The 24038-nt window shown below is 39.7% G+C and overlaps 1 protein-coding gene and 1 long non-coding RNA gene across 6 annotated transcripts; one reads left to right on the plus strand and one right to left on the minus strand.

The window, feature by feature from the left end:
• Positions 1-1811: 1811 nt before the first annotated feature.
• On the minus strand, positions 1812-21638 carry rhbdl3 (rhomboid, veinlet-like 3 (Drosophila)). Of its 5 annotated transcripts, XM_017481799.3 has the most exons (10): positions 21222-21638; positions 18990-19013; positions 14339-14497; positions 10767-10991; positions 9884-10032; positions 9016-9134; positions 5677-5777; positions 3940-4000; positions 2687-2963; positions 1812-2559 (listed from the first exon to the last, which is right to left on the minus strand). In XM_017481799.3, exons 1-9 carry the CDS (start codon positions 21333-21335, stop codon positions 2692-2694), a joined length of 1224 nt encoding a protein of 407 aa, XP_017337288.1. In that variant the 5' UTR covers positions 21336-21638; the 3' UTR covers positions 1812-2559; positions 2687-2691. The 5 variants fall into 5 exon arrangements, with proteins under 5 accessions (XP_017337288.1, XP_017337289.1, XP_017337287.1 ...); XM_017481800.3 differs by having other exon boundaries at positions 1812-2963; positions 18990-19010; positions 21222-21637; XM_017481798.3 differs by having other exon boundaries at positions 1812-2963; positions 21222-21637.
• Positions 5023-7625, plus strand: LOC108272933 (uncharacterized). The gene is made up of 2 exons (XR_001814195.3): positions 5023-5114; positions 5964-7625. It is a non-coding gene; the product is annotated as an uncharacterized LOC108272933 (long non-coding RNA).
• Positions 21639-24038: the final 2400 nt, after the last annotated feature.

Below are 24038 nucleotides of genomic sequence, written 5' to 3' on the forward strand. Positions count from 1 at the left end.
ATAAATAAATAAATAAATCCAAAGGCTGTGTGTATATATGTACTGCACATACTTAGTATTGATTTCCTGCCCCCCACCCCCTTTTTTTTTTGCGGTGTCATGTTTGCTAGCTAATCAGGTTCACACACACAAAATAAAAATCCCAGGAACCCTTTTTTTCCGTTTCAGTCATAAAACTGTTTAATGATTCCCATATTTACATACCAAATCTACAAAATATGAACACGGTAAAATATTTTGAGTGAGCTATTAGCTCTGCGTTAGCCGCACAGCCTCAGATCACAGCTTAGCGACTAACACACTTGACTGGCATTTTAAAAAAGAAAATAGCTTAAACATTTATGTTAAACAATTAAAATGCTGGATTTGTGTTGTGAAGAGAGACAGCGGTGTAGCAGGAGGTCAGAACTCGCTGTATCAGAGTGTTAAATAGTTCAGGTCATGCGTTATTAGCCATTAGCCATGTCCGAACTGTACAACACTGTTATAATTTATCTGGTATCGGTTTTATTTTGCTGCCGTGCTGAACGTTTGTGCATAGACCAAAAACGAGCTGATTTTAGAACAGTCACTAAACTCGACGCTAGGCGTGTGCCGATAATCAGTTAGCAGGTCAAAATGTGATTAGCCAACTGCAAAGTTGATCACCATAAGACTTTTTCATTTCTTTCAGCTCACTGTGTGGCTTAGCAAAAAATACTAGCATCGCACTAATGTTAGCCAAGCTACTTGTAAAGAAAAAGAAACGCTAATGTAAATGTCATATAATACCAATTCTTATTTCTGATTGGCTGATCAAATGGAACCTTTATTTTGGGCAAATCTGAAGCATTTCTCTTTGATACAATAGCAGGATAATATAGTAAACCGTGATTATCACACCATGAAAATAAAATATCGGCACACGCCTAATGGAAACATTCAGTTCATATGTACACTAGCACCGTCTATAGATAAACACACACACACACACACACACACACACACTTCATTAGCATCATCATACACACACGACCGATTAGTCCAGTGTCCAACACAAAGCTACAGCTATAAATACGTTTATTTCACGCCATATTACATTTTATATTTAAACATTTCTTTTAATCCAGTGTGCTTCTGGTAAATAGCATCAGTAGCGCAAACAAACAACGGATTTCTTTAAAACTAGCATCCGCTTATTAGAACAAGGTGTAAACTGTGACGAGCTGAGGAGGAGATGATTCATAATTTTTGGCAATGTTAAGAAAAATCAGCACTTTCTCCTCTCTCATCAGGCTGTTATCACTTATAAAAAATATAACGTCCGCTAGAAACACTGTATTTAAATGTGAACGAAGGAACGCTGAGCAAAAATCAGCGCAAGTTTACTGTCTGATCTCAGGACAGTTTTGCATTCAGTTCAGAAATCAGAAAGCGTCCAGCTGAGGGCTAACAGGCAAAACTCTCAAAACTGATAGCAGCACTATGATCTTTAATTCAAACATGCTAATGAGCTAACAGTGAATAAAGGTCAACAGATACTAGTTAGCATGATGGACCCACTATGCTAATACAGATTCTAACGATATAATAACACCATACTGTGACAAATATATGAACCAGTATGATGAAAACTATTAGAATAAATGAGATATTATTCCCAATTTCAAATAAAATCATCTATACTGGTATAACATTATGTTAATATTAGCTACATTTCCGCTAGCAATTAACATTGTTGTATTCGACTCTCTGAAGATACCGAATTATGCAAATTACGACCTCCAAAGTCGGGAAAAACAACCATGTGTTTTTGTTTTAGCAATTGTTACTACTGACATAACATGGAGCAGCCATTTTGATATGACATCATGACCCAAACTCTTATGATAGCTTCCTAAGCGTGTACTCTATTGAAATTTGTAGAAACTATAAAGGTTATGAGATTTATAGTCGTACACATCACAAGTCTCTGATGTTGCTTCTGGTTTGTCGCTTGTGGGTGTGGTATATAAAGCTAGTTTTTAGTCACGATAAAAATTAAAAAAAAACTGTAGCGGCCAAATAGCATACAGTACACTGTAAAGTTTAATAAATAACATTTGATTAAAATGTTTAAATTGTACTTAAAGATTAAACTGTTATATCACGTCATAATTAATTAGCATAAAATCGAGAAGTGAAACACAAATGCTACAAGTGGGCGAGCGATAGTCTCTAAACCCCACTTGAGTCCGCCCTCTGCTAATTATTAAGTAGTGTTCGTACCAGACTTTTGTCATTAACAGGCCCAAAAGAACCTCTAATTATCCAGTTAATATTATCTCCAAAATCATCAATGATTTTCCCACCGATCATTGCTAATTAATTCTTGGTTTACCATTTTAGCGCTATTTCACTGTTAGCCACATTAGCAGGATTAGCTTAGCTCACTGTCACTTTAATGTATTTGGATTAGATTACTCTGTGTTTGTCGCTTCTTTTTTTTTTTGCTTTTCCCTTCGCTTTCACATTCTGTTCTGCTGCATCTCTTCTTTTTCTTGGACGGCTCACAGCAATGATGATGAAGCAGTTTAGGCACTAAACACACACACACACACACACACACACACACACACACACGCATGGAGTGAGGTACTTAGCATTTGGCCAAACAGTCAAAGATTAAAGGTTATGGTGACCTCTACGCACACACACACACACGCACGCTGTTCATGGTGCTGGCGGGAGTTTGACGTCCAGCAGGCTATAAGCGAAGACGTTCCAGAAGATCCCGAAGAGGACGAAGAGGCCATAGACGCTCATGAAGATCCAGAAGAGGAACTGCTCATGCAGCCGCTGCTCGTAGTTCTGCAGCACGACCACACCCAGTGTCAGGCCCACCGCCACCCCACCCAGGTGGGCACAGAAACTCGGATTGGGGCACGGGGGCACGGCAGGGGGGTAAAACCTCAACCACACAGCACGGCCGAACTCCACACTCACTGCGGGACAGTCAAAGACAATACTACTGTGTGATGAAGTGGAGTTACTGTTACCACCCTGAAGTTGATTATTTTCCTGTAACGGCACGTCCCTGAGTGTTTTATTCCTCTTACACCACAGCAACTCACCAACCATTACAATTGATCATTTATTAAAGGATAAAAAATACGAGCTGACTGACAGGAAGAGTGAGGGGAGCTGACTGACGGGACGAGTGAGGCGAGCTGACTGACGGGAAGAGTGACGTGAGCTGACTGACGGGAAGAGTGAGGCGAGCTGACTGACGGGAAGAGTGAGGCGAGCTGACTGACGGGAAGAGTGAGGCGAGCTGACTGACGGGAAGAGTGAGGCGAGCTGACTGACGGGACGAGTGAGGCGAGCTGACTGACGGGACGAGTGAGGCGAGCTGACTGACGGGACGAGTGAGGCGAGCTGACTGACGGGACGAGTGAGGCGAGCTGACTGACGGGACGGAAAATATTGGTTTAATATAAGCGAGTTTGTCATTGTATTGTTTTGTTGTTCTGTTTTTCATTATGAATAATAATGAATCCTCCATTCAAGCAACTGCCGCCCCAGAATTGTTGCTAATTAGAAAGCGAAAATGAAATGCTCATGCACAGGCATTCATAAGCAATTTAAAAGCGAGGGGGGTTAAAGACGCACCAACGAAGTGCCAAAGTACCCTTTCGCAGCAAATTTCTTAAAACAAGCTCTGCAGATAGGGTTAGCATCTTCTATTAAGTTTCCCTCAGCATTTTTATAAAATCCAGAATATGATCACAATTCCGATTTGGTCCTCTTGGTATAAATGGTATTCTACAGATGACAACCCTACATGCCCCGCCCCCTCGCAATGTTACATGTCCTGTATCTGCATATTAAAACATGATTGGCTCTTATATTTGATGATGCAATAACATGCTCAGGTTTTAATCACTAACATTTTTTTTGAGGTTTTTAAAAACAACTTACTGCACACCAGTGCCATCGCCATCCGGAACAACTTAAACTGACACTTCATCCCCGACCAGTTCTACACAGAGAGAGGGAGAGAGAGAGAGAGAGAGAGAGAGAGAGAGAGAGAGAGAGAGAGAGAGAGAGATATCTTCATTCATACCAATAAATTACACTGATCATTGTGAGAGAGGGGAAGAGAGAAAGTCTGAGGAAATCATTTGAGTTAAATGGATAAAAATGAAGTAGTTTTAAGTGTCATATCTTCATTTGAGACTTTCAATTACAGTAACAGCAAGGAAAATTGGTTTTATGAAATGATATCAGTAAATCAGTGTTGTAAAATGTCCTTTTCTATAATTTCTTTAAACTTGGTTCATCAGTTTTGCAAATTTTCTTAATTCTGTAATTTACTGTATTCTATTAAGGTCTGTAAATCAGTTTTATGATTTCTTTTATTCTGGATATTTTTTTTAAATTGGTTTTACGATTTTTTAGAAATATATCATTATACAATTTTAAGTAATATTTTAAAAAGTTGCATAATACTTTTATAATACTTTTTTATTCTGTATTTTTTAATAACCATAAATTAGTCTTATAGTCATTTATTCTAAAACAATATGGAAGTTGGTTGCATCAGCTTTACGATTGGGGTAGAGGGGGGCCAATACTTGTGCAGTACGTGTGCGGAGCAACAGATGGATATAGATACAGACGTCCCTGCATTACGAAAGAGTTTGCTGTAGAAATTTGTGAGCTGTTTTTTGGCACTCAGTCACCGCGTATCTACATGAACAGCTCTCTCTCTCTATGACCTGCTGACTCACCCTCAGTGCACCTGAACTGATCCAGAACCAGCACTGAGACCAGCACCCTTTACATTTTATACACTGAATAACGCAAAATAAAAAACTGATCCTAGATCAGTTCCTGAGGTGCATTAAGTAACCTGAGCCCTGATCACACATACTTGCTGATACTCAGCGTGTGTGTGTGTGTGTGTGAGAAATGCTGAGTAGTGAGAGAGAAAACGAGTGTGTTAATAATTAATGAATGTGACTGAGCTTTTAAAAGGCTGTTCCTGCAAGGTCAGAGTCCAGGGCATCATGGGAAAGGTGAGGAGACAGCACTGGCCACAGTATGACTGATGTGGATGTGTTCTGGATTACAAACACAGCTGTCACACACAGGTACGAATGCATGTACACACCCACTCACTCACTCTCTCTCTCTCTTTCTCTCTCTCTTTCTCTTTCTCTCAGGGGACAGTGAGCGTTAATATGCTGGAATGTGTGGAATGTGTGTGGTGTGAGAACCTTCATGGTTTAGATCTCACACACGCTCAAGACTGTCTAGCGCTATACACACACACACACACACAAAAACATAATTTCAGCCCAGTGCCACCCTGATGTGAACACAGTACTGGCTGTGTTTCCACCCACATGAGATCCGATCACACTGAGTCAGACGACCTGTGGAGGCTCCTGGGCTCGTCTGATCTGATCAGATGTGTATGTATGTGTGTGTATGTGAGTGTGTATTTGTTTTTACACCTGCTTTTTTTTTACACCAATGCTAGTGCAAAGGGTATATGTGGTCTAAATCTCATCGTACATAAACACACTTCTTTAGATATATACCATGCTATGCTATGCTGTACTACCTGTAAGTAGGTGAATCTGATAAACATCCAACTCCGCGCACTACTGTGAAACAGAACGCACATTACACCCGTATGCGTGCGTTTACCATGACAACATTGGCAAGGTGGGCGGAGACGAGGGCGTAAACTCCTCCTGATGATCCGACTACAGGGGCAGTCATGTCTACCACAGATACGACCAGAGAACCTGCAAAGAGAGAGAGAGAGAGAGAGAGAGAGAGAGAGAGAGAGAGAGAGAGAGAGAGAGAGAGAGAGATCAGCAATAGCAATATGACTCACTAATATTTACAATGTTCACTTATAAAGAAAGTACAGGTAAAATGGTCATGTGTGTGTATGTGTGTGTGTCTGTGTGTGTGTGTCTCTGTTCCAGTTCAGTGCTTTATCAGCAGTCAGATCTGCATCAGAGTAACAGTGCCAGGTGTCTGCTGATCAGCTAATTCAGCTCTGAACTTCTCAGCAGCGTCGTGTTTTTTTCTCGACCTGCTTCTGTCCGGCAAATGGCTGTCATAACTGCTGCTTCTACACAACGTACATAAGGATGTAACTGACTCTGGATTGAACAGATCATGTGTTCTAAACTAAGATAAATATAGATATGAATAGGAGGTACGCTTTGTTTTTGCATTTTTGGCATCTATTAAAGACTAGATCCCTTCAGGTCTGGGATCCTGCGAAAGCCAACGTTCATGAAGTGTGAGTGCAAGCAAGAAGGGTGCGAGTATGAAGCTTGGGGGAGGGGTGGATGGGTGGAATGGAGGTTAGAGAGACCACGTTCATCAACATGACAACTTGCAAACTTCCTGGTTAGGGTCGCTGAGGTTTGTATGGCCAAGGATTACATACAGGACCTCTAATTAACTGTTTAATTCATTGTGTAATGAGTAACATATTCTTTGTGATGCACCAATTGGACTTGATAAAACCTGATAAAAAAATCGGGTGTAAACCTTTTTTGTGAGACGCAAAAAATAAATCTGTTCTGACAGTGTCTGGGGTTTCACACAGAGATGAAAGCAGAATCACACTGCCTGTAATTACACAGTCTCTTAAATCACATGATTATATGGCTTAATCTCACACATGAGGACAGATACACAGACAGACGTACACACAGCTGCACGGCTCCATGCATTAAACCTTTACAGTGTAATAACATTGAGTGCGTGGTGACAGTAATAACCGTCATCACTGCCATCAACATTACTGTCTCTGTGTAAGGACAATTACCTGTAACGCTCGTCCTGTGTTTGCACATCAAACACTACAAAGGTGACCTTAAACAGCTCACAACTCGTCCTAAATATACAGTCAGGAGCAGTATAGGAGCGGTATATGGGGAAAAAATCAGATCTTACCATATAATGATAGGTGACATGTCTATGTATTGTGATATTTAGGTTTCTAACAAACTGCCACCAATACTGCAGTGTTGCACTGCAATTTACCAAATATGTGCGGTAAATGTTAATGTTCTGGATGGTTCTGTTTCATTTCCACTGTCACTGTGTCTTTACACTGCCTATAAAATACTTAACAGCTACATGCTAGCTAGCTAAATCATAATTTTAGTCACACAGTGTCTTTTTCTTTAGTGCTTTCTGAACACATCTGAGGTAAATGCTGATGTTCTGGATTATCCTGTTACATTTCCACTCTCACTGTGTCTTTATATCGGCTATAAAATCCTTAACAGCTACATGTTAGCTAGCTAAAGCAGAATTTCAGCCATACTGTGTCTTTTTTTGTTTTAGTAATTTAACAAAATATCTGAGGTAAATGTCGATGCTCTGGATGGTTGTTTCATTTCCACTGTCACTGTGTCTTTACATTGTCTATAAAATCCTTAACAGCTACATGCTAGCTAGTTAAATCATAATTTTAGCCACACAGTGTCTTTTTTTTAAATAGTAATTTCTGAACACATCTGAGGTAAATGTTGATGTTCTGGATGAATCTGTTACGTTTCCACTCTTACTGTGCTTTATTGGCTATAAAATACTTAACAGCTACATGCTACCTAGCTAAATCATAAGTTTAGCCATACAGTGTCTTTTTCTTTTTAAAGTAATTTAACAAAATATCTGATGTAAATGTTGATGTTCTGGATGGTTCTGTTTTGTTTCCACTGTCACTGTGTCTTTACACTGTCTATAAAAGACTAACATCTACAGGCTAGCTAGTTAAATCATAATTTTAGCCACACAGTGTCTTTTTTTTTTAGTACTTTATGAAAATGTCTGAGGTAAATGTTGATGTTCCAGATGGTTCTGTCTCATTTCCAGTCACACAGTGTCTTTACACAGATCGTACAGAACACTTTAGGTGACATATTAGCTAGCTAAATAATTAGCCTTAGAGATTAGCTAGCTTATGTTCACCTTCCATATTTCCCAGTTGCCTAGCAACAGTGTTCACACAACTTTCACTATTTGAGCAGTGAGTATATCATTTGTTCAGCTTCCCATGTTGTAAAACAGCAAGCTACCACACACACACATAGACACACATACACACACACTTCTAAATGCAAAGGTCGATTTCTCATTAACACAACAGGATCCTCAGCAGACGTTTCTGATCACACATGCGAGTACACACACACACACATGCACACACCATATGGCAGTCTGCAAGCTGATTTATGACGCCCCTAATTTCACTCAGAGAGTGACCTGAAGGTGTATGTGTGTGTGTGTATGTGTGTGCGTGCGTGCGTGGGCGTGTGTGACCCTTTATTAAGAACTGACTCCCATGATACATTGGTGCTACAACTATGGCTTCAGGGCACTGATCTCACGCGCTCTCTCTTGTACACACACACACACACACACACACACTATGACACTAGCTACTAATGTCATCCGGGAGAAGGAAATAACATTTCCAGTCCAAATCGACCTTCCTACAAGCACCCCCCCTCAACACACGCACACAGGCACGCACGCACACACGCGCACAACAAATTTTTCATGAATTTCTGGCATGTCTTTAACCAAATAGAAAGAAATCGCCTAAGTCTGTTTCTTAGAACTGAAGCATCTGTGTGTGTGTGTGTGTGTGTGTGTGTCTGTGTGTCTGTGTGTGAGTGTGTGGCATCAAATTGGATCATCCGGTATTTACTCCTCATCAGCTCAGCCCAGCACTGTGGATCAATCTCAATCAGGTCAGGACAAAATAACCTCACACAGGAGAAGAGCCATGTTTTCTGTGTTAAAATTTCTCTCCAGCTGTTTCTCGTCTTGGCCTCTTCACACACACACACACACACACACATATAAATAACCGTTATTTAAATCTGTTTATGTAGAGCGTCCATATGTGAAGTCCCTGTGAATGAGCCGTTACTATAGAAACGATAACGAGCACGTTAATATAAACTTAATTAATAATAAACTATTAATAATATAAAGGGAGCACAGCACCGTCACCTGCAAGAACACCGCACAGGTAGATGAGGCCGATCCTGGCGGCTCCGTGAACCATCTCCAGAGGAACACCAACCAGCAGCTGCATGGCCATGTTTAGGCCCAGGTGCTCGATTCTAACACACACACACACACACACACACACACACACACACACACACACACACACAGGATGAAAAGCATTCACAAAATGGCTAGCTATTACCATTAACCATTACCATCCATTTAATAGTGAAAACTGTCGTGAATTTTAGTGTTGATTGGTTGTTTAGTGGATTTGTTGTTTTATTTGTTGAATCTGTACAGCACTTTAGAATAATCTGTTGTAATTAAATGTGCTTGATAAATAAATTGAATTGAATTCAATGGATCTCTATGCGCTTCTAGCATAGGTTCCTTTAGTCTAGCTGAGGAAAACAAGGGTAATTATGGAATATAGAGAGTCACAGAGCTATTAGCATAGGCTTCTGTGGACTAGCCAAGGCTAACTTGGCTTAGCATGAAGTAGTGTGCATCTGTGTGCTATAAGCATAGGGCTAGAAAGTGTTCACGGGCTACTAGCTTTGGTTTGTGTGGGCTAGTCAATGCAGACAAGGGTTAGCAAGGAATAGATAAGAGTCCCTGTGTTACTAGCATGGGTTTCTGTGGGCTAGGCTATGTGTTAGCATCGAATAGCGAGAAAGCGAGCGAGAGAGAGAGCGAGAGAGAGAGAGAGAGAGTAGTAGTAGTAGTAGTAGTATTAACATGGATACTAGCAAAGGGTTTGAATTGAATTCATGAGTTAATAGAACAGTGAGCTTTAACCAAGGCTAAAACCAGTGGATCATGCTAGCATGGGTTAGCAGTGGCTAAGGCTATCACACACCCAGCGTGCATGAAGATGTAGCTGAAGTAGCGGCAGGCCTGTGCTCTACGCTGAGGGTGGTAGGGCAGAGGGCTCTTCAGGAAGGACGGAGACGAAACCTGCAGAACCCAGCGGTCCAGCAGGAGCCCATAATACACAAACACCGCCATCTGAGGGATAAAACCAACAGATCAGGACCTAAGCGTCACCACGCAACAGTTTAAATGTCTCATCAGAACCAGGGGTCATGTTTTAACCAGTAGTTTTATTGATAATTTCACTATTCATTAGGGCTGCAACTATTCATACTATCCATTATTTTTATGCTATAAATTTAGAGATCTATTTACATTACTTTAATGGTGTGTTAGTCATTTTAATGATAGTGTTTACGTGGTTTTTAGCAATATTGTGTTCATGTCATTTTAACTATAAGCTCTTTACACTAATATATTGATATTGTTTGTTTTATAATGATATTTAGCTATTTTAGCAACATTGTGGTTACATTATTTTAGCGATATTATGTTTACGTTTTTTGTAATATTGTGTTTTTTAGCAAAATCATGTTTACATTTTTTGTCACATTGTGTTTGTTATTTTAATATTTTGTTTACGTTATTTTAGCAATATTATGTTAATGGAATTTTATCAATAGTTTTTACATTATTTTACCTATATTGTATGTGGTTTTTAATGATATTGTGTTAATTCCATTTTAACAGTAAGGTGTTTATATTAATTTAGTAATATTGTGTACATTATTTTGTGTGTGCTGTTTTAACAGTAATGTGTTTACACTAATTTAACAATACTTTGTGTGGTTTTAATAATATATTATTTACGTTGTCTTAGCGATATTGTTTGTGTTATGTTAACAGTATTATTGTAGCTCTGTGCTCGCCTCTGCGATGGTGATGGTCAGGATGAGCCAGGGTGGAGGACAGTAGGTGTAGCTGTCGAAGTACCACTTGCGGTCCACTTCCCGGGGCAGCGTCTCGTACGCTACGTGTCGGACGAGTCTCTGAGACAAACCGAGTCCCACCTCCTCCCTCAGGCTGGAGCTCTTCAGCTGCCTCCCTCCCTGCTGGATCGCCCTCCGGAAACTGTTTGACCGCTTATTACTCATCTGAGGAAACACACGATTGGATTGGGATTTAAAACAGCATGCTTCAAAACTATTTAGTGACTAAAAACATAACAGCTCAGAAACATTTATCATTTGTGAAAAGTGACAGTTTGTTTCATGCTTTTTAAGCTTTGCAAGATAGAAAGATCCAAATTTTCTACAACCTGAACATTTTTAAACCTCAATTTACAAGATCAGAATTTGTTTATCAAGCATGTTTAATCTTTGCTTTTTCCTTTTTAACCTGATTATTATGATTTATAAATTTGAAAGAGGTGAATTTAGACTTCTCAAATAATTCAAAAGATTCACAGTAAATATTTTCAGTAATATTCAGGAATCCTGCATTTAGGTTCAAGGAAACTGATATAAATCCATATATATTTTTGCACAGTAATATCACACGATGTACGTAACGTTTTTACTGGATCGGCAGCGTCCAGTCCTCGCTGGATTGTCCTGCATCTCCGCGGCTTCCGTTCTCTCTCTGTCTTTCACATTCTTTCATTCTCTCTCTCTCTCTCTCTCTCTGTGTTTCCTAACGAACGCGAGGCTCACTTTCTCTTTTCATCTGTGAGAATCTGTGGACTCTCTGTTTAAAACTGCACCACAACACATTCACCAGATTCTTCCAGCGTCACCGAGCAACTACACACACACATCAGTGAGAGAGGCAGAGAGAGAGAGACAGCAAGAGGGAGAGAGATATAGAGAGAGAGACAGCTGGAGAGAGGCAATGAGAGAGAGACAGGGAAACTGATTCAGAGTGAGTGAGACAGACAGCAAGAGAGAGAGAGAGAGAGAGAGAGAGAGAGTGAATCTGTGTGTGTGTGTGTGTGAGGGAGAAAAATGACTTTTACAAGCTCGATGCCGAGACGAAACATCTCACACACACACTCCGGAATGTTCTTCTTCCCCTGCACTGTAGAGAATAAAGGATGTCTCAGAGAAATAAAGAATAAAGAAGGTATTTGACGGGAAACAATTTCAGCTTCCTCCTCATGGTCAGATACGCAGATAAACACGTTACGTCACGCTGGGTTTCACAGCACGGTATAAAATATTCTTATCATCTACATTACACTAAACCTCACTGTTATATTAAACATCCAGCAAAGTTTAAACAAAAAAATCACCAAGATGTAAATGTGATAAAACACTCAGACAGTAGCTGAGAAATGTCACAATGGGCATGGCCTAATATGCTAATGAACATGCTTGATTGACAGCTTGTTGTCTGAGAGCCAGGCCTGCAAGGTTAGCTTTCACTCACTAGGTTAGTTTTGTTTGCTAGTTAGCGTTTGCCCTGTACTTAGCTTTAATTCCCTACATCTAGTTTACTTTCATTACCCACAATGCTTTATGTCTCTGCTCTGAGACCTTACCCACAATGCTTTGCTGCATACAATATTACAATATTAACTTCTATCTGATGCTGCACTGTTTGTGTGTGATTTTGGATGCACAGATGGACGTGTTCTGGGTGAGTCTCAGAACCGAAGAACATATCCATGAACACAGGAACCTTTTCTGGAATCCAGGAACCTTTGTAGGAACTCGGAAACCTTTTCATGGACCCAGGAATTTTTTTTGGGGGGATATCAGGCACCTTTTCAAGGATCATAGAAATTTTTCAGGAACTTAAAAATCCTCTTCAGGAACCCTTTTAGGATCTCAAGTATGTATTATAGACCTGAGAACACCTAATTGGGAACCCAAAAATTTTAAAACTAAGAAAACCTTCCATGAACACAGGAACCTTTTTTAAAAAAAATCAGGAACCTTTTTTTCCAGGAACCCAGGAAACTTTTCAGGAGCCAAACAAATTTTTCACAGACTCAAAAACCTTTTCTGTAACCCTGAATCTTTTTTAGGAACAAATGAACATTTTTATGAACAAAAGAACCTTTTTCAAAACACAGCAATGCTTGATCTGTTTCAGCAATGTATGATCTGTTTCAGGAACCCAAGAACTTTTTCAGGAACCTACAACATTTTGTAGGCTCCCAGAAACCTGGAAATCTTTTAAGAAACTCAAGATCTTTTTCAGGAACACGGGATCCGCTTAAGGAACCTTGAGACTTTTTGGTTTCAAGAACTTTTTAGGAACTGTAGTATGTTTCTGGAACTTTTTCAGGAGCTTGCGAAATTTTACAGGAACTCAGGATTCTTTTATTCAGAAATCCAGGGACCTTTCCATGAACCCAAGATGGTTTTCAGTAATCAATTTTTTTTCCTCAGCTGTGTTTCCACTAAAGGAACCAGGTACTTTTCTATAGAGCATGAACATTTGGGGCGGAGCTTGGTGTACTAAACGTCTTCCAGACATTTCTAGTGAACGATCGCATCCCAACAGTTCCACAACCCCTGTAGTTCTTCAGAAGTTTCCAGAACCTCGGTGTAAACACAGTTTTTCTTTCATTCTTCTCTATTCAACCTGTTTCTTCGATCTTCATCAACCTGCCTTTTCTTTAATTCTTTCTCTCTTTCTTTCTTTCTTTCTTTTTCCTGCTTTCAGCCTTTCAGTCCCTCGATATAAAACTCTCTTCAGTCTCCATCTCCCCCCATGTGTTTTGGTAAATGTGTCACAGCAGGTGCTTTATAGGACACAATAGCGACCAAGACCCTTACACACACACACATACACACACACACGCACACAAAGCACCGCCCTTCACCCCTCTGCATGTACCCCACCCCCATTCCATTTACATGAAGAGAGATACAGAAATGAGAAATTAAATTGAAAAAAACAGAGGCAAAGAGAGTCAGATAGAAAGACAGAGAGACGGCAAGAAAAGAGACAGTAAGACAGAGAGAGAAACACCGTATCAGGAACCCAAACTCCATTTTAGGAACACTCAAGAATATTTTTTTCATGAACTCAAAATTCTTTTATCTGGAACCTTGAATCATTTTTCAAAATGTAAGAACCCTTTTTAGGAACCACAAAAGCTATTTCAGTATCATGGAATTGTGCTCAACTGTTTCACGAACCCAAGAACTTTTCCATGTGTGAGACAGACAGACAGAGAGACAGAGAGAGAGAGAGAGAGAGAGAGAGAGAGAGAGAGAGAGAGAGAGAGACAGAGACAGAGAGAGAGACAGAGACAGAGAGAGAGAGAGAGAGAGAGAGAGAGAGAGAGAGAGAGAGAGAGAGAGAGAGAGAGAGAGCATAAATTTCCCCACATTTTCAGTGAGAACCCTGTATCACAACACACACACACATATACACACTTTATTAAAAACACTAAAATGTTCACAGCGTTCATTTCTACCGCAATTGTACCCTATCAGTCGAGTTCACCTGTTACCCCAGAGCATTGTAGGTAATGTTCCGGACTCACCAGGTTCATGAAATCCTGATATCGGACTTTTCCCTCAGCGTTCCCGTTAGCCAGCGCCAGCAGAACCTCCAGCTTGTGTGTGTCGAGTTCAGAGCCATGCGTCTCAAGAAGGTCACGCAAACGTTCGGCGCTGATGAAGCCCGAACTTTCTGGGTCATACTGAAACACATACACACACACACACACGCGATGATGATGTCATACAACAATTAACTTTGTGGAAAACAAATGCAAATTCATTGACCCTGCAATCATATACACACACACAGATTTCCAAAATATTTATGAATACACACACACACACACACACACACACGCACACACACACAGTCTCGATTTCATATCCCTATGAACAGGCTGGGGTCTACAAAGAGGCCGCAATTTCATTCACACACCCCCTCCCAATTACACTTTGCTTGCACACACACACGCACACAGAAACACACACACATTGTGGGAATATGTGTGTTATTTCTACATGCAAATCTCATGGCTTTGAGATGCACATTAATCCCTGAATAATAGAATGAGAGAGATTGAGAGAGAGAGAGAGAGAGAGAGAGAGAGAGAGAGAGAGAGAGAGAGAATTGAGGATGGGGTGGTCCTGGTATTTTAGACCTCATTTGCATAATACTGAATATTAAACAGGCTTCTCTGGTCAGTGGTGCATGTGTGTGTGTGTGTGTCCCCGCCACCAACTGTCAGAACAAAATCTCCCTAAAAAGCCGCCATGCACGAGGGGGTGTGGTTTGTTTGATTGACAGGACATCGTCCAAATCTGATGTTTATTAAAATAATTGCTGTTCCATTAACACGGGAGGTGAAAAACTGCAGCTAAAGGACAGAGCGCTCTCATTTTTTGAGAGCAGGAACAGCAACAGGGTCAGTCCCTCAATTTCACAATTTACTTCCAGCTGAATCACAGGCAAAATCTCCCAGAATCCTTTGCACATTTTAAGGTCACTATAATCCCTTCACACCCGAGCGTCCTTCCGCCGTCACTCATGCCATCACTACTGTTATTAATCATCGGTCTGAGATTTATATTAGTGTGAAGCGTTCAAACTCTCAGTGTCTCTCGCACACACACACACACACACACACACACACACATACAGAGAGAAAGAGAGAGAGATGAAATCAGGATGAAAAATCTATCTGACTGAAGCACCTCAGAAGGAGGGGGGAGAAGGAAGGAAGAAAGAAAGAAAGACAGACAGACATGATAAGATTCAACATTGGGGAAAGAAAAGAGAGAAAAAGAAAGGAGGGTTAAGTTTGACTGCAGTGGCTTTAGCTCTGAGGTTAAAGGTCTCAGGGGGAATCAGAGGTGACCATCTGAGGCACTTTCAACATTTTCATATGGGCACAGAAACGCTGGAAAACAACAGAAAAACAAAAGAAGCAACAGGAATGACAGAAAATGTCAGAAATTACAGAAGCGACAGAAAAGAAAAAAAACAACAGACACAGCAGAAGCGACATGAATGGAAGAAACAACAGAAACTAGAAAAAAACAGAAATGACAAAAACGACAGCTACATCAGAAGCGACACAAATGACAAAAAGAACAGAAACATCAGAAAACAACAGAAATCCATCCATCCCTCCATCTTCTATCTTCTATCCAGTGTTCTACCGTAACACTGATTTTACTGCCATGTGTTTTTAGTAATGAGGAAATACTGGTCGAGTGTAAAATTGACCAAGATTTAGAATAAGGAATACACTTTGTTTAAAATAAATGATAATTTCACAACTTTTCACTATTAGTAAGGAGCGTTTCTGCTGTCATGGCAACATAATATTTTGTTATCTGACGGAAGATCCTCTGTGTGTGCGGGAGAGAAAGACAGGTAGGAAAACACAGGTGTGTGTGTGTGCGCACGTGTGCATGTGTGTATGTGTTGATGGTTCTGAATGAAGCTGAAAGCTGCTGCTGGAATGCAACCATGATCTCAACAGACACACTGCCCTTCTACACACACGTACACACACATATGCACGCACACACCTCTGAGTGTCACACTCTCCTGAGAACCACTTCAGACATGTATGTACACACACATGTGCAGACACTTTAGATAAGTACTAGTGGCAGCTGCAACAGACATCTTCAATACACACACATACTCACACACTCAAACACACACACTCTCACAGAGCCAGATCCATGCTCCATCTCTCTCTATTTCTGTCGTCTTGTTACGGTGGTGAAGTTGATTTACACCCAGGCTTCAGTTGAGGGACGATAATGAGTACTGAACTGCTCTAAAACACCACACACACACACCACTCTATTTTTATAACTACATTTATGCAAGATTTTTCACACTTCACACATGGGAGATTCCTCTCATTATCGACATCTATTTAAAGACCAGAGCGACAGAGAGAGAGAGAGAGAGAGAGAGAGAGAGACAGACTATGCAGTTGTGTGTGATATAAATAAGAAAATAAATAAATAAACAAACAAATAAATAAGTGAAGTGTAATTTTACACAGCAGCACAGTGATGTCGTGTGTGTCTGTGTATCGGCGCAGTGAACTCTCAGTACGAAAAAAAAAACAAAGTGCACTTTTATTCAGACGTTTATGGAGCCACCAGACGCCGATCAGCTGCATACACCAGCAACACACCACTAAACACCACAGAACACCACTTCCTATGTCTGCTGTTAATAAACACAAAGTACCGCCTATTAACACACTGTCTAAAGAAACATAGCAGGACAGTGGACGCGTCCCAAATCTCACACTACACGCACTATATTCTTACACTACACATTTTGTGGTTCACTGGCTTGAATGAAACGCTAACGTTTTACACTAAACAGAAATGAGCGATCACCTCATGGTACTTCATGTCATTCCACCGTCCGAGGTTAAATCATCTTGAGGACGAGGAAAGAATTTAAAGACCCACAATGCACTGCAATAATAAACACTGAAAAACACGTTGACTCAGCGAGCGAAAATATCTTCAATATAATCAAATGTATGGGATATTCCCTTTTATAACTTTACAATAAACCAAATACAAGACTATTAAATCTAGCTGAGACATTTTTGCTCATTTCAAGCTTGAAATAATCTTCTGTTGGATCAGGTTTCTAAAAAAAACAGAAGAAAAACAGTCATAAAGCTTGAAATGAATAAAAGCAGACTGGATTTGATTTATAAACTCCTACTAAGAAGAAGTATTAGATACATTTGCACATATTCAAGATATTTTCACTTGCTAAGAAAGCGTTTTTGCAGTGTAGTTCATATTTTAGCTCTTTAATTAAACATCACACTAAAATCTGACACTGCTAAAAGAAAGATTATGGTAAGAATAAAATTTTATTCCTCTTATACTACAGCAATTTACCAACAAATACTTATTTTTTATTAAACAGCAACACCATATGTTTTATCCATTTATAGTTCCATTTAATGCTTATGAAACTACTTAGTTCCTGTTCTCACTAACATTATAGCAGCTATAAACAATTGTTCCTTCACCAACCCCTCTCTTTTTTATTCTCTTTCTTGAAGTTAATAAGACAAAACAAACAAAACAAAAAAACCCTCACAGAAACCAAGAAACAGCAAAGTAGCTTCAGCTCCTCTGTCCTGAAGATGTCGTAAAACTTGTAAAAAAAAAAAAAAAAAAAGTTACAGCTGTACCTTGACTGTTACAAAACGCTGACACTGGAGATTCCTTCCATATCAAAGCAATTGATTTTTTAAAATCTGTGTATTATATGCAGGGCCCCTGTGGATGAGCTGTTACTATAGAAACCATAACGTACTAGAATGAGCATTAATATAAACTTGTGAGCTGCAGCTGCACTACTGTCAGAGCTGGTGATGCACTAGTGTGTGTAACGGCGTTCTGTGTCCTGTTTGCATTTCAGTCGGCAGGTTATTTGTTAATTGTGGATATTTACGCTTCAGTAGTTCCACTTTTAACTCCTCCTGCTTCATTAGCTCTTTAGTTCAACACAATACCCACAATGCATTAGATTTATAACCTCACTGGGTCACGACCTCAGTCTGAGACTCAAAGTGATGCTGGGTGAATAACTCGAGCAAATCAAGAGGCCCAGCTCTCTCTCTGTCTCTCTCTCTCTCATGCACACACACACACACACACACACACACACACACACACACACACAAAACTCTCGCTCTGGAAGTCTAATCCCCTTTACGCACTTTCTTTTCTCCCGTTTTTATATTATTATTATTGTTATTCTGTCTTCCTATTATTCACTGTTCATAACTGTCACATCTCTAGTCTTTTTGTGTGTATGTGTGTGCGTGTGTGTGTGTGTATGTGTGTGTGTGAGGGGGTTAAAGGTCGGGCAGGTGCAAAAGTAGGACAAGGCTCCACTCCCCATCTGTCACGTTCTCGTCGCCCCGAAACTGTAACTCGGGATACGGGTCGCCTTAATTGTATTTTCACAGGTCAATGTCAGGGTCTCACACACACACACACGCACACACGCACACACAATAACTAATTTCCCAACCATTATAAATGGAGAAAATTTTATCACAGATTATGACTTCATCAGGATAGACAGAAAGAGAGAAAGCGCAAGAAACAGACAGAGAGAGAGAGAGAAAGAAAGAGAGAGATAGAAAGAGTGACAGACTGTACCTTATCAAACAGAGATTTCCACTGCTGTACCCATGGAAAAGGGAAACAGAAAGAGAGAATGAAATAAACATGAGGAATAAATAATGGCTGCAGTACTGTAGTGTTTAAAGTATGCAACAGGTCTTTTGATGGAGAGGTGTTTGAAGGTGCTGAGGAGGTGTTTTGATGTGTTGAGGTCTGTGCAGGTGTTTGGGGGTTTTGAGGAGATGCTGAGCTGTTTTCTGGGTGCTTGTAGGTGTTTGGGGGTGTCTAAAGGTATAGAGAAGGTGTTTGTAGGTGTTGAGGACGTGTTTAAGGGTGTTTGTGGTCTTGAGAAGGAGTGTTGAGGAGGTGTTGAGGGGTTGTTTGGAGGTTTTCGGAAGCGTTTGGAGGTGTTAAGGGGGTCTTTGGAGGTGTTTTGAGGTGTTGAGGGGGTGTTTGGAGGAGTTTGGACATGTTGGGAGGTGTTGAGGGGCTATTTGGATTTGTTTAGATGTGTTCAGAAGGTGTTTGGAGGAGTTTGGAGGTGTTGAGGGGGTGTTTGGGGGTGTTGAGGGGGTGTTTGGGGGTGTTGAGGTGATTGGAGGAATTTGGATGTGCTTGGAGGAGATTGGAGGTGTCGAGGGGGTGTTTGGGGGTGTTCAGAGGTGTTTGGAAGTGTTAAGGAGGTGATTGGAGGAATTTGGATGTGTTTGGAGGAGATTGGAGGTGTCGAGGGGGTGTTTGGGGGTGTTCAGAGGTGTTTGGAAGTGTTAAGGAGGTGATTGGAGGAATTTGGATTCGTTTGGAGGAGATTGGAGGTGTTGAAGGAGTGTTTGGGGGTGTTCGGAGGTGTTGAGGGGGTGTTTGGAAGTGTTGAGGAGGTGATTGGAGGAATTTGGATGTGTTTGGAGGAGACTGGAGGTGTCGAGGGGTGTTCAAGCAGGTTTTATTTTAATCTGAGGTTGTGTGAAAGAGTCAGATGGGATTTCGTTGACTGACAAATTAAATGACTGAGCAAAGAAATTTCACAAGCAATTGAAAAAACACTGTTGAATCCACCTGTGCAACTCTCATAACATTTTAATTGATTGAGCTCTTGTGGAGGTTAAATAACAATCAGAGTGTTTAAATCCAGTCTAACAGTGTTGAATTAACCCGTCTAGCAGTTAATCCTGATTTACGACATAACTCTTATGATATGCATCACTTACAGTCTTGCAATGAAATGTTATGGTGTTTATAACCGTGTATGACATTTCATTATCATCTTAGAATAAATCAACCCTTAATAATTGATTAACACAGGGACTTTTGCATTATTGCATGTGCTATTAAAACCTAAAGTGCTTAATTAACATCTACACTGTTGAATTAACTGTGCTTGAGGTATTTAATCCTGAATAGTGTTGAGGAAACTGTGTAGGTGTTTAATTAAAACCTATAGCTTGAAAGAAACTCATTAAGAAAAGTAATCATTAAAAGTGATAAATTACCACCTACAGTGTTTTGTTAAGTGTTATGGTGTTTATAAACTAGTATGGTATTTAAATTACACCTACAGTATGTAAACTCTTGCAGTGTTCAATTAACACACAATATAGAATCAAGCTTTATAGTAATGCATTAACACAGCGACTTATTAAAACCTACAGTGTTTAATGAACTGTTGTGGTGTTGAATTAACCCTTGCTACACTTAATCCTTTTAACTGTTTAACTAAAACCTATAGCTTTTAAGTGACTCCTGATATTTTGCGTTAGACTGTATACTCTTGTGGTATTTAAATAAAACAGGGACTTCTGCATTAACATCTACAGGATTTCATGTAGTATTAAATGCTATGGTGTTGAACGAACTGTTGTGGTGTTTAATTAGCACCTACACTTACACTTGCAGTTTTTTGTTAAACCCACACAGTATTAAATTAACGTTTAACAAATAGTATTAAAACAGAGACTTTTGCATTAAACCATAGTGTTGAATGAAGTAACCTGGTGTTTAATGAACACCTACACTGTAGTATTAATTCCTGATAATGCATTAACACAGGGACTTTTTGTACTGTAAACAGTTAAATATTAAATCCTACAGTGTTGAATGAGCTGCTGTGGTGTTTAATTAACACTTACAGTGTTCATGACGTGATGCATTAACTCTTACCTGTTACAGTGTCGCGCGTTCGGAGCTAATTAAAGGTTTTAAGAGTTAATTCAACATTAAAATGTATCGATCGTGTGTTAATTCGGTATTTTGACTATAAATGCGACTCACTGTGTCCGGGTGAGATCCGGTTTCGGTCTCTCCGCTCTCTAACACTTCGATCTCGTCGCCCTCCGCGTGCGCCGCCACCGCCGGTGATGAGTTGGCGCGCGCTCCGGTGGTCATGGTCGCGCGGCAGTGTGTTTAGTCAGCTATAACCGAGTCCGTGCACGCGCTGGTAGAGGGTTCCCATCTCTGGTGTTTATCCGGTACTCCCGTTAATGCGCCCACTGCTTCGCATCGTCACACTGCAAAAAAAAAAAGTACCGACACGCGTGTAACGATGGTGATGACGACGATGACGAAGGAGTCTCGGCACCTCGAGCTTCGCACGTGCGCGCGCGCTCTCTCTCTCCTTCTCCATCTGTCACCATAGCGGAAAGAGAGAGAGAGCGCGAAAGAGAGAGAGGGCCGGGTGACGACTTTTGGGAGATTCAGTTTCCCTGAGAATCGACTCATTGGAAGCGGAGAATCGATTCACAAGCACGAACGAGTCAGTGGATGTAAAAACGCGACGTGATTGTTAAAGTGTATTGCCATGCGGTGACGCGCACGATATTGTCACCATAAACACTTAAAAATATTTGTAAATAAATCATAACTTCAATTAATGGCTGTAGATTTAATTAAGGTGATTCATCAACAATAGCCTACATTGTTTATTTTTTGTAACTAAGAAAAAGTAGCTATTTGTGTTAAATCACGCTAATATTCTACAACATTAATACATTTAGGCTACTATAAAACCACAAAAACATTAATAGTACAATTAATGTTTAAACAAAACCAAAAACTATAATTATACCATTTTAAATGTGCATTAGGTAAGATTAGATTGTTTGTTTGTTTGTTTGTTTGTTTGTTTGTTTCAAGATTAGATCTCTAATAATTGAATGATTCCCGCCCATGTTCACGAAGCTCCACCCCCAGGATCGATGATGGTCCATAGAGTATAGTGTCTATAAAATGACTGACAGGAGGCGCATCCAAACACAAACAAGCACTGCGGACAGGCAGTTTTTCAAAAAACATTTTCTCAACAAATTAATAAACATTTGCTGAGGCCACGGCTTTACCCATATTGTATTTATCATGTTCTATACATTGCCCAAGTTATTTGCACAAGTAAGGAATTTTTTTTTTAAATCGACCACTGATATCGACCACTGATATCGACCACTGATATCATGATTAAAATTTTTTTTAATCATAATATTTAAAAAACTACTTTTTGTTAAGAAAAGCGTTCTTCAGTGGTTCTTTAATCAGCAGTTCTAACCTTCTACATGGGCTCTACTTGTAAAATTGAGAAAGTGAAATCCTCTGGAGGGTTCAGCACAAAACCCACAGAACCCACAGAACCCATTACACTACCAGACTGAAGAAGCAGAGCAGAGAATACAGCTTATAGTTTTATTAAATAAACAATTACACTACGATCTTGTAGTGAACTCTATATTATGTCCATGTAATAAGACTTAGAACTATAATAATAATAATAATAATAATAATAATAATAAATTTGTATAAAGTTTTCAGTACTCGGTGCTACATGCTGCAATTTCCCAGGACACACTGCCCTCTTTTGTTCAGCAAGTGTACAAAACATCACTCCATACTACACTGGGGATTTAATTATTTTCTTCCAGAAAGAAAGAAAGAAAGAAATAAAGAAGGAAAGAGGAGGGAGGGAGGATAAACAAAAAGAAAGAACTCAAATAACAGTAATACAAATAAAGAAAGAAAGAAAGAAAGAAAGAAAGAAATGTCATGATACAGATTTGATTTTATTTGATTTATCTACGAGAGCAGTTTTAAACACCTTTAATATACTTAGACATAAGTACAAATATGCCCAAATTCTCTCTCTCTCTCTCTCTCTCTCTCTCTCTCTCTCTCTCTCTCTCTCTCTCTCACACACACACACACACACACACACACACACAATATCAACAACACACTGCATTTTATAATCCTATTTAATAAATAAATAATTGTAGAGCATAAGGAGTCGTGTATCCTGCTGTGTCTGCACATATCCTTTTGTTATAAACGCACGCGCTCTCTCTCTCTCTCTCTCTCTCTCTCTCTCTCTCTCTCTCTCTCTCTCTCTCTCTGCATAGTTTTGCATTGGGAATTATGAGAAAGCGATGTTTCCATCCAGATTTTTTTCCTGTAAGATTGTACTCTGAAGCAGGCCTATTGAATTCACTGAGAGCTAAAATAACAAATTGTGTCTCTCAAACATGCAAAACTACGCTGGGCACAACAACAGATTAATTTTTATAAAAATATGCAAATATTAAGGACATTGAACACATTTAAGCAAAAATGAGCCCCATCAGATTTATTCGTCATTTCTGAACATTGTACAGACTGAAACACAAAGCTAAATGTTGTACAGGTAATACACATTTCCATACTAAGTTATTCTGCTTTACACTTAACTCTATTCATTCTAGTAACCAGTCCACTCACCTCATAAATATCATTAACAAATAAGAAAGTTTAAATATTTTATAGTATTTGACAGATCTCACTGTGAGAACAATGGTTCTAATGGTTCTTATTTTGAAGGAGTACAGTGTATACCTCTCTCAGAAACTCTCAGATCTTGTACAAAAAAGAAAGAAAGAAAGAAAAGAAAGGAAAAAAGGAAATAGATTGATCATGAGAGAAATTCAGATACAAAAATGAAAAATGAATTGTGTGGAAAAAATGACGGGAAATTTAAAAAAAATTGCCTACATATGTGAAATATAACGTGCAGTGTCTAGAAACCTCACGCATCAAGTTACGTTCACACTAGCAGGGCAAGTTTGTGGCGTG

This window comes from Ictalurus punctatus, chromosome 12 (genome assembly GCF_001660625.3).
Source record: "Ictalurus punctatus breed USDA103 chromosome 12, Coco_2.0, whole genome shotgun sequence".
NCBI classification, from domain to species: domain Eukaryota; kingdom Metazoa; phylum Chordata; class Actinopteri; order Siluriformes; family Ictaluridae; genus Ictalurus; species Ictalurus punctatus.

Bases quoted from the DNA above. Each gene is read 5' to 3' on its own strand.
- rhbdl3 (XM_017481799.3), bottom strand. From the start codon at position 21,335: ATGACCACCGGAGCGCGCGCCAACTCATCACCGGCGGTGGCGGCGCAC. The intron at 10,992-14,338 runs GTGAGTCCGGAA...GTGTTTCCTCAG, and splicing joins ATCAGGATTTCATGAACCTG to ATGAGTAATAAGCGGTCAAA. The intron at 9,135-9,883 runs GTGTGTGATAGC...TGTGTGTGTTAG, and splicing joins TACATCTTCATGCACGCTGG to AATCGAGCACCTGGGCCTAA.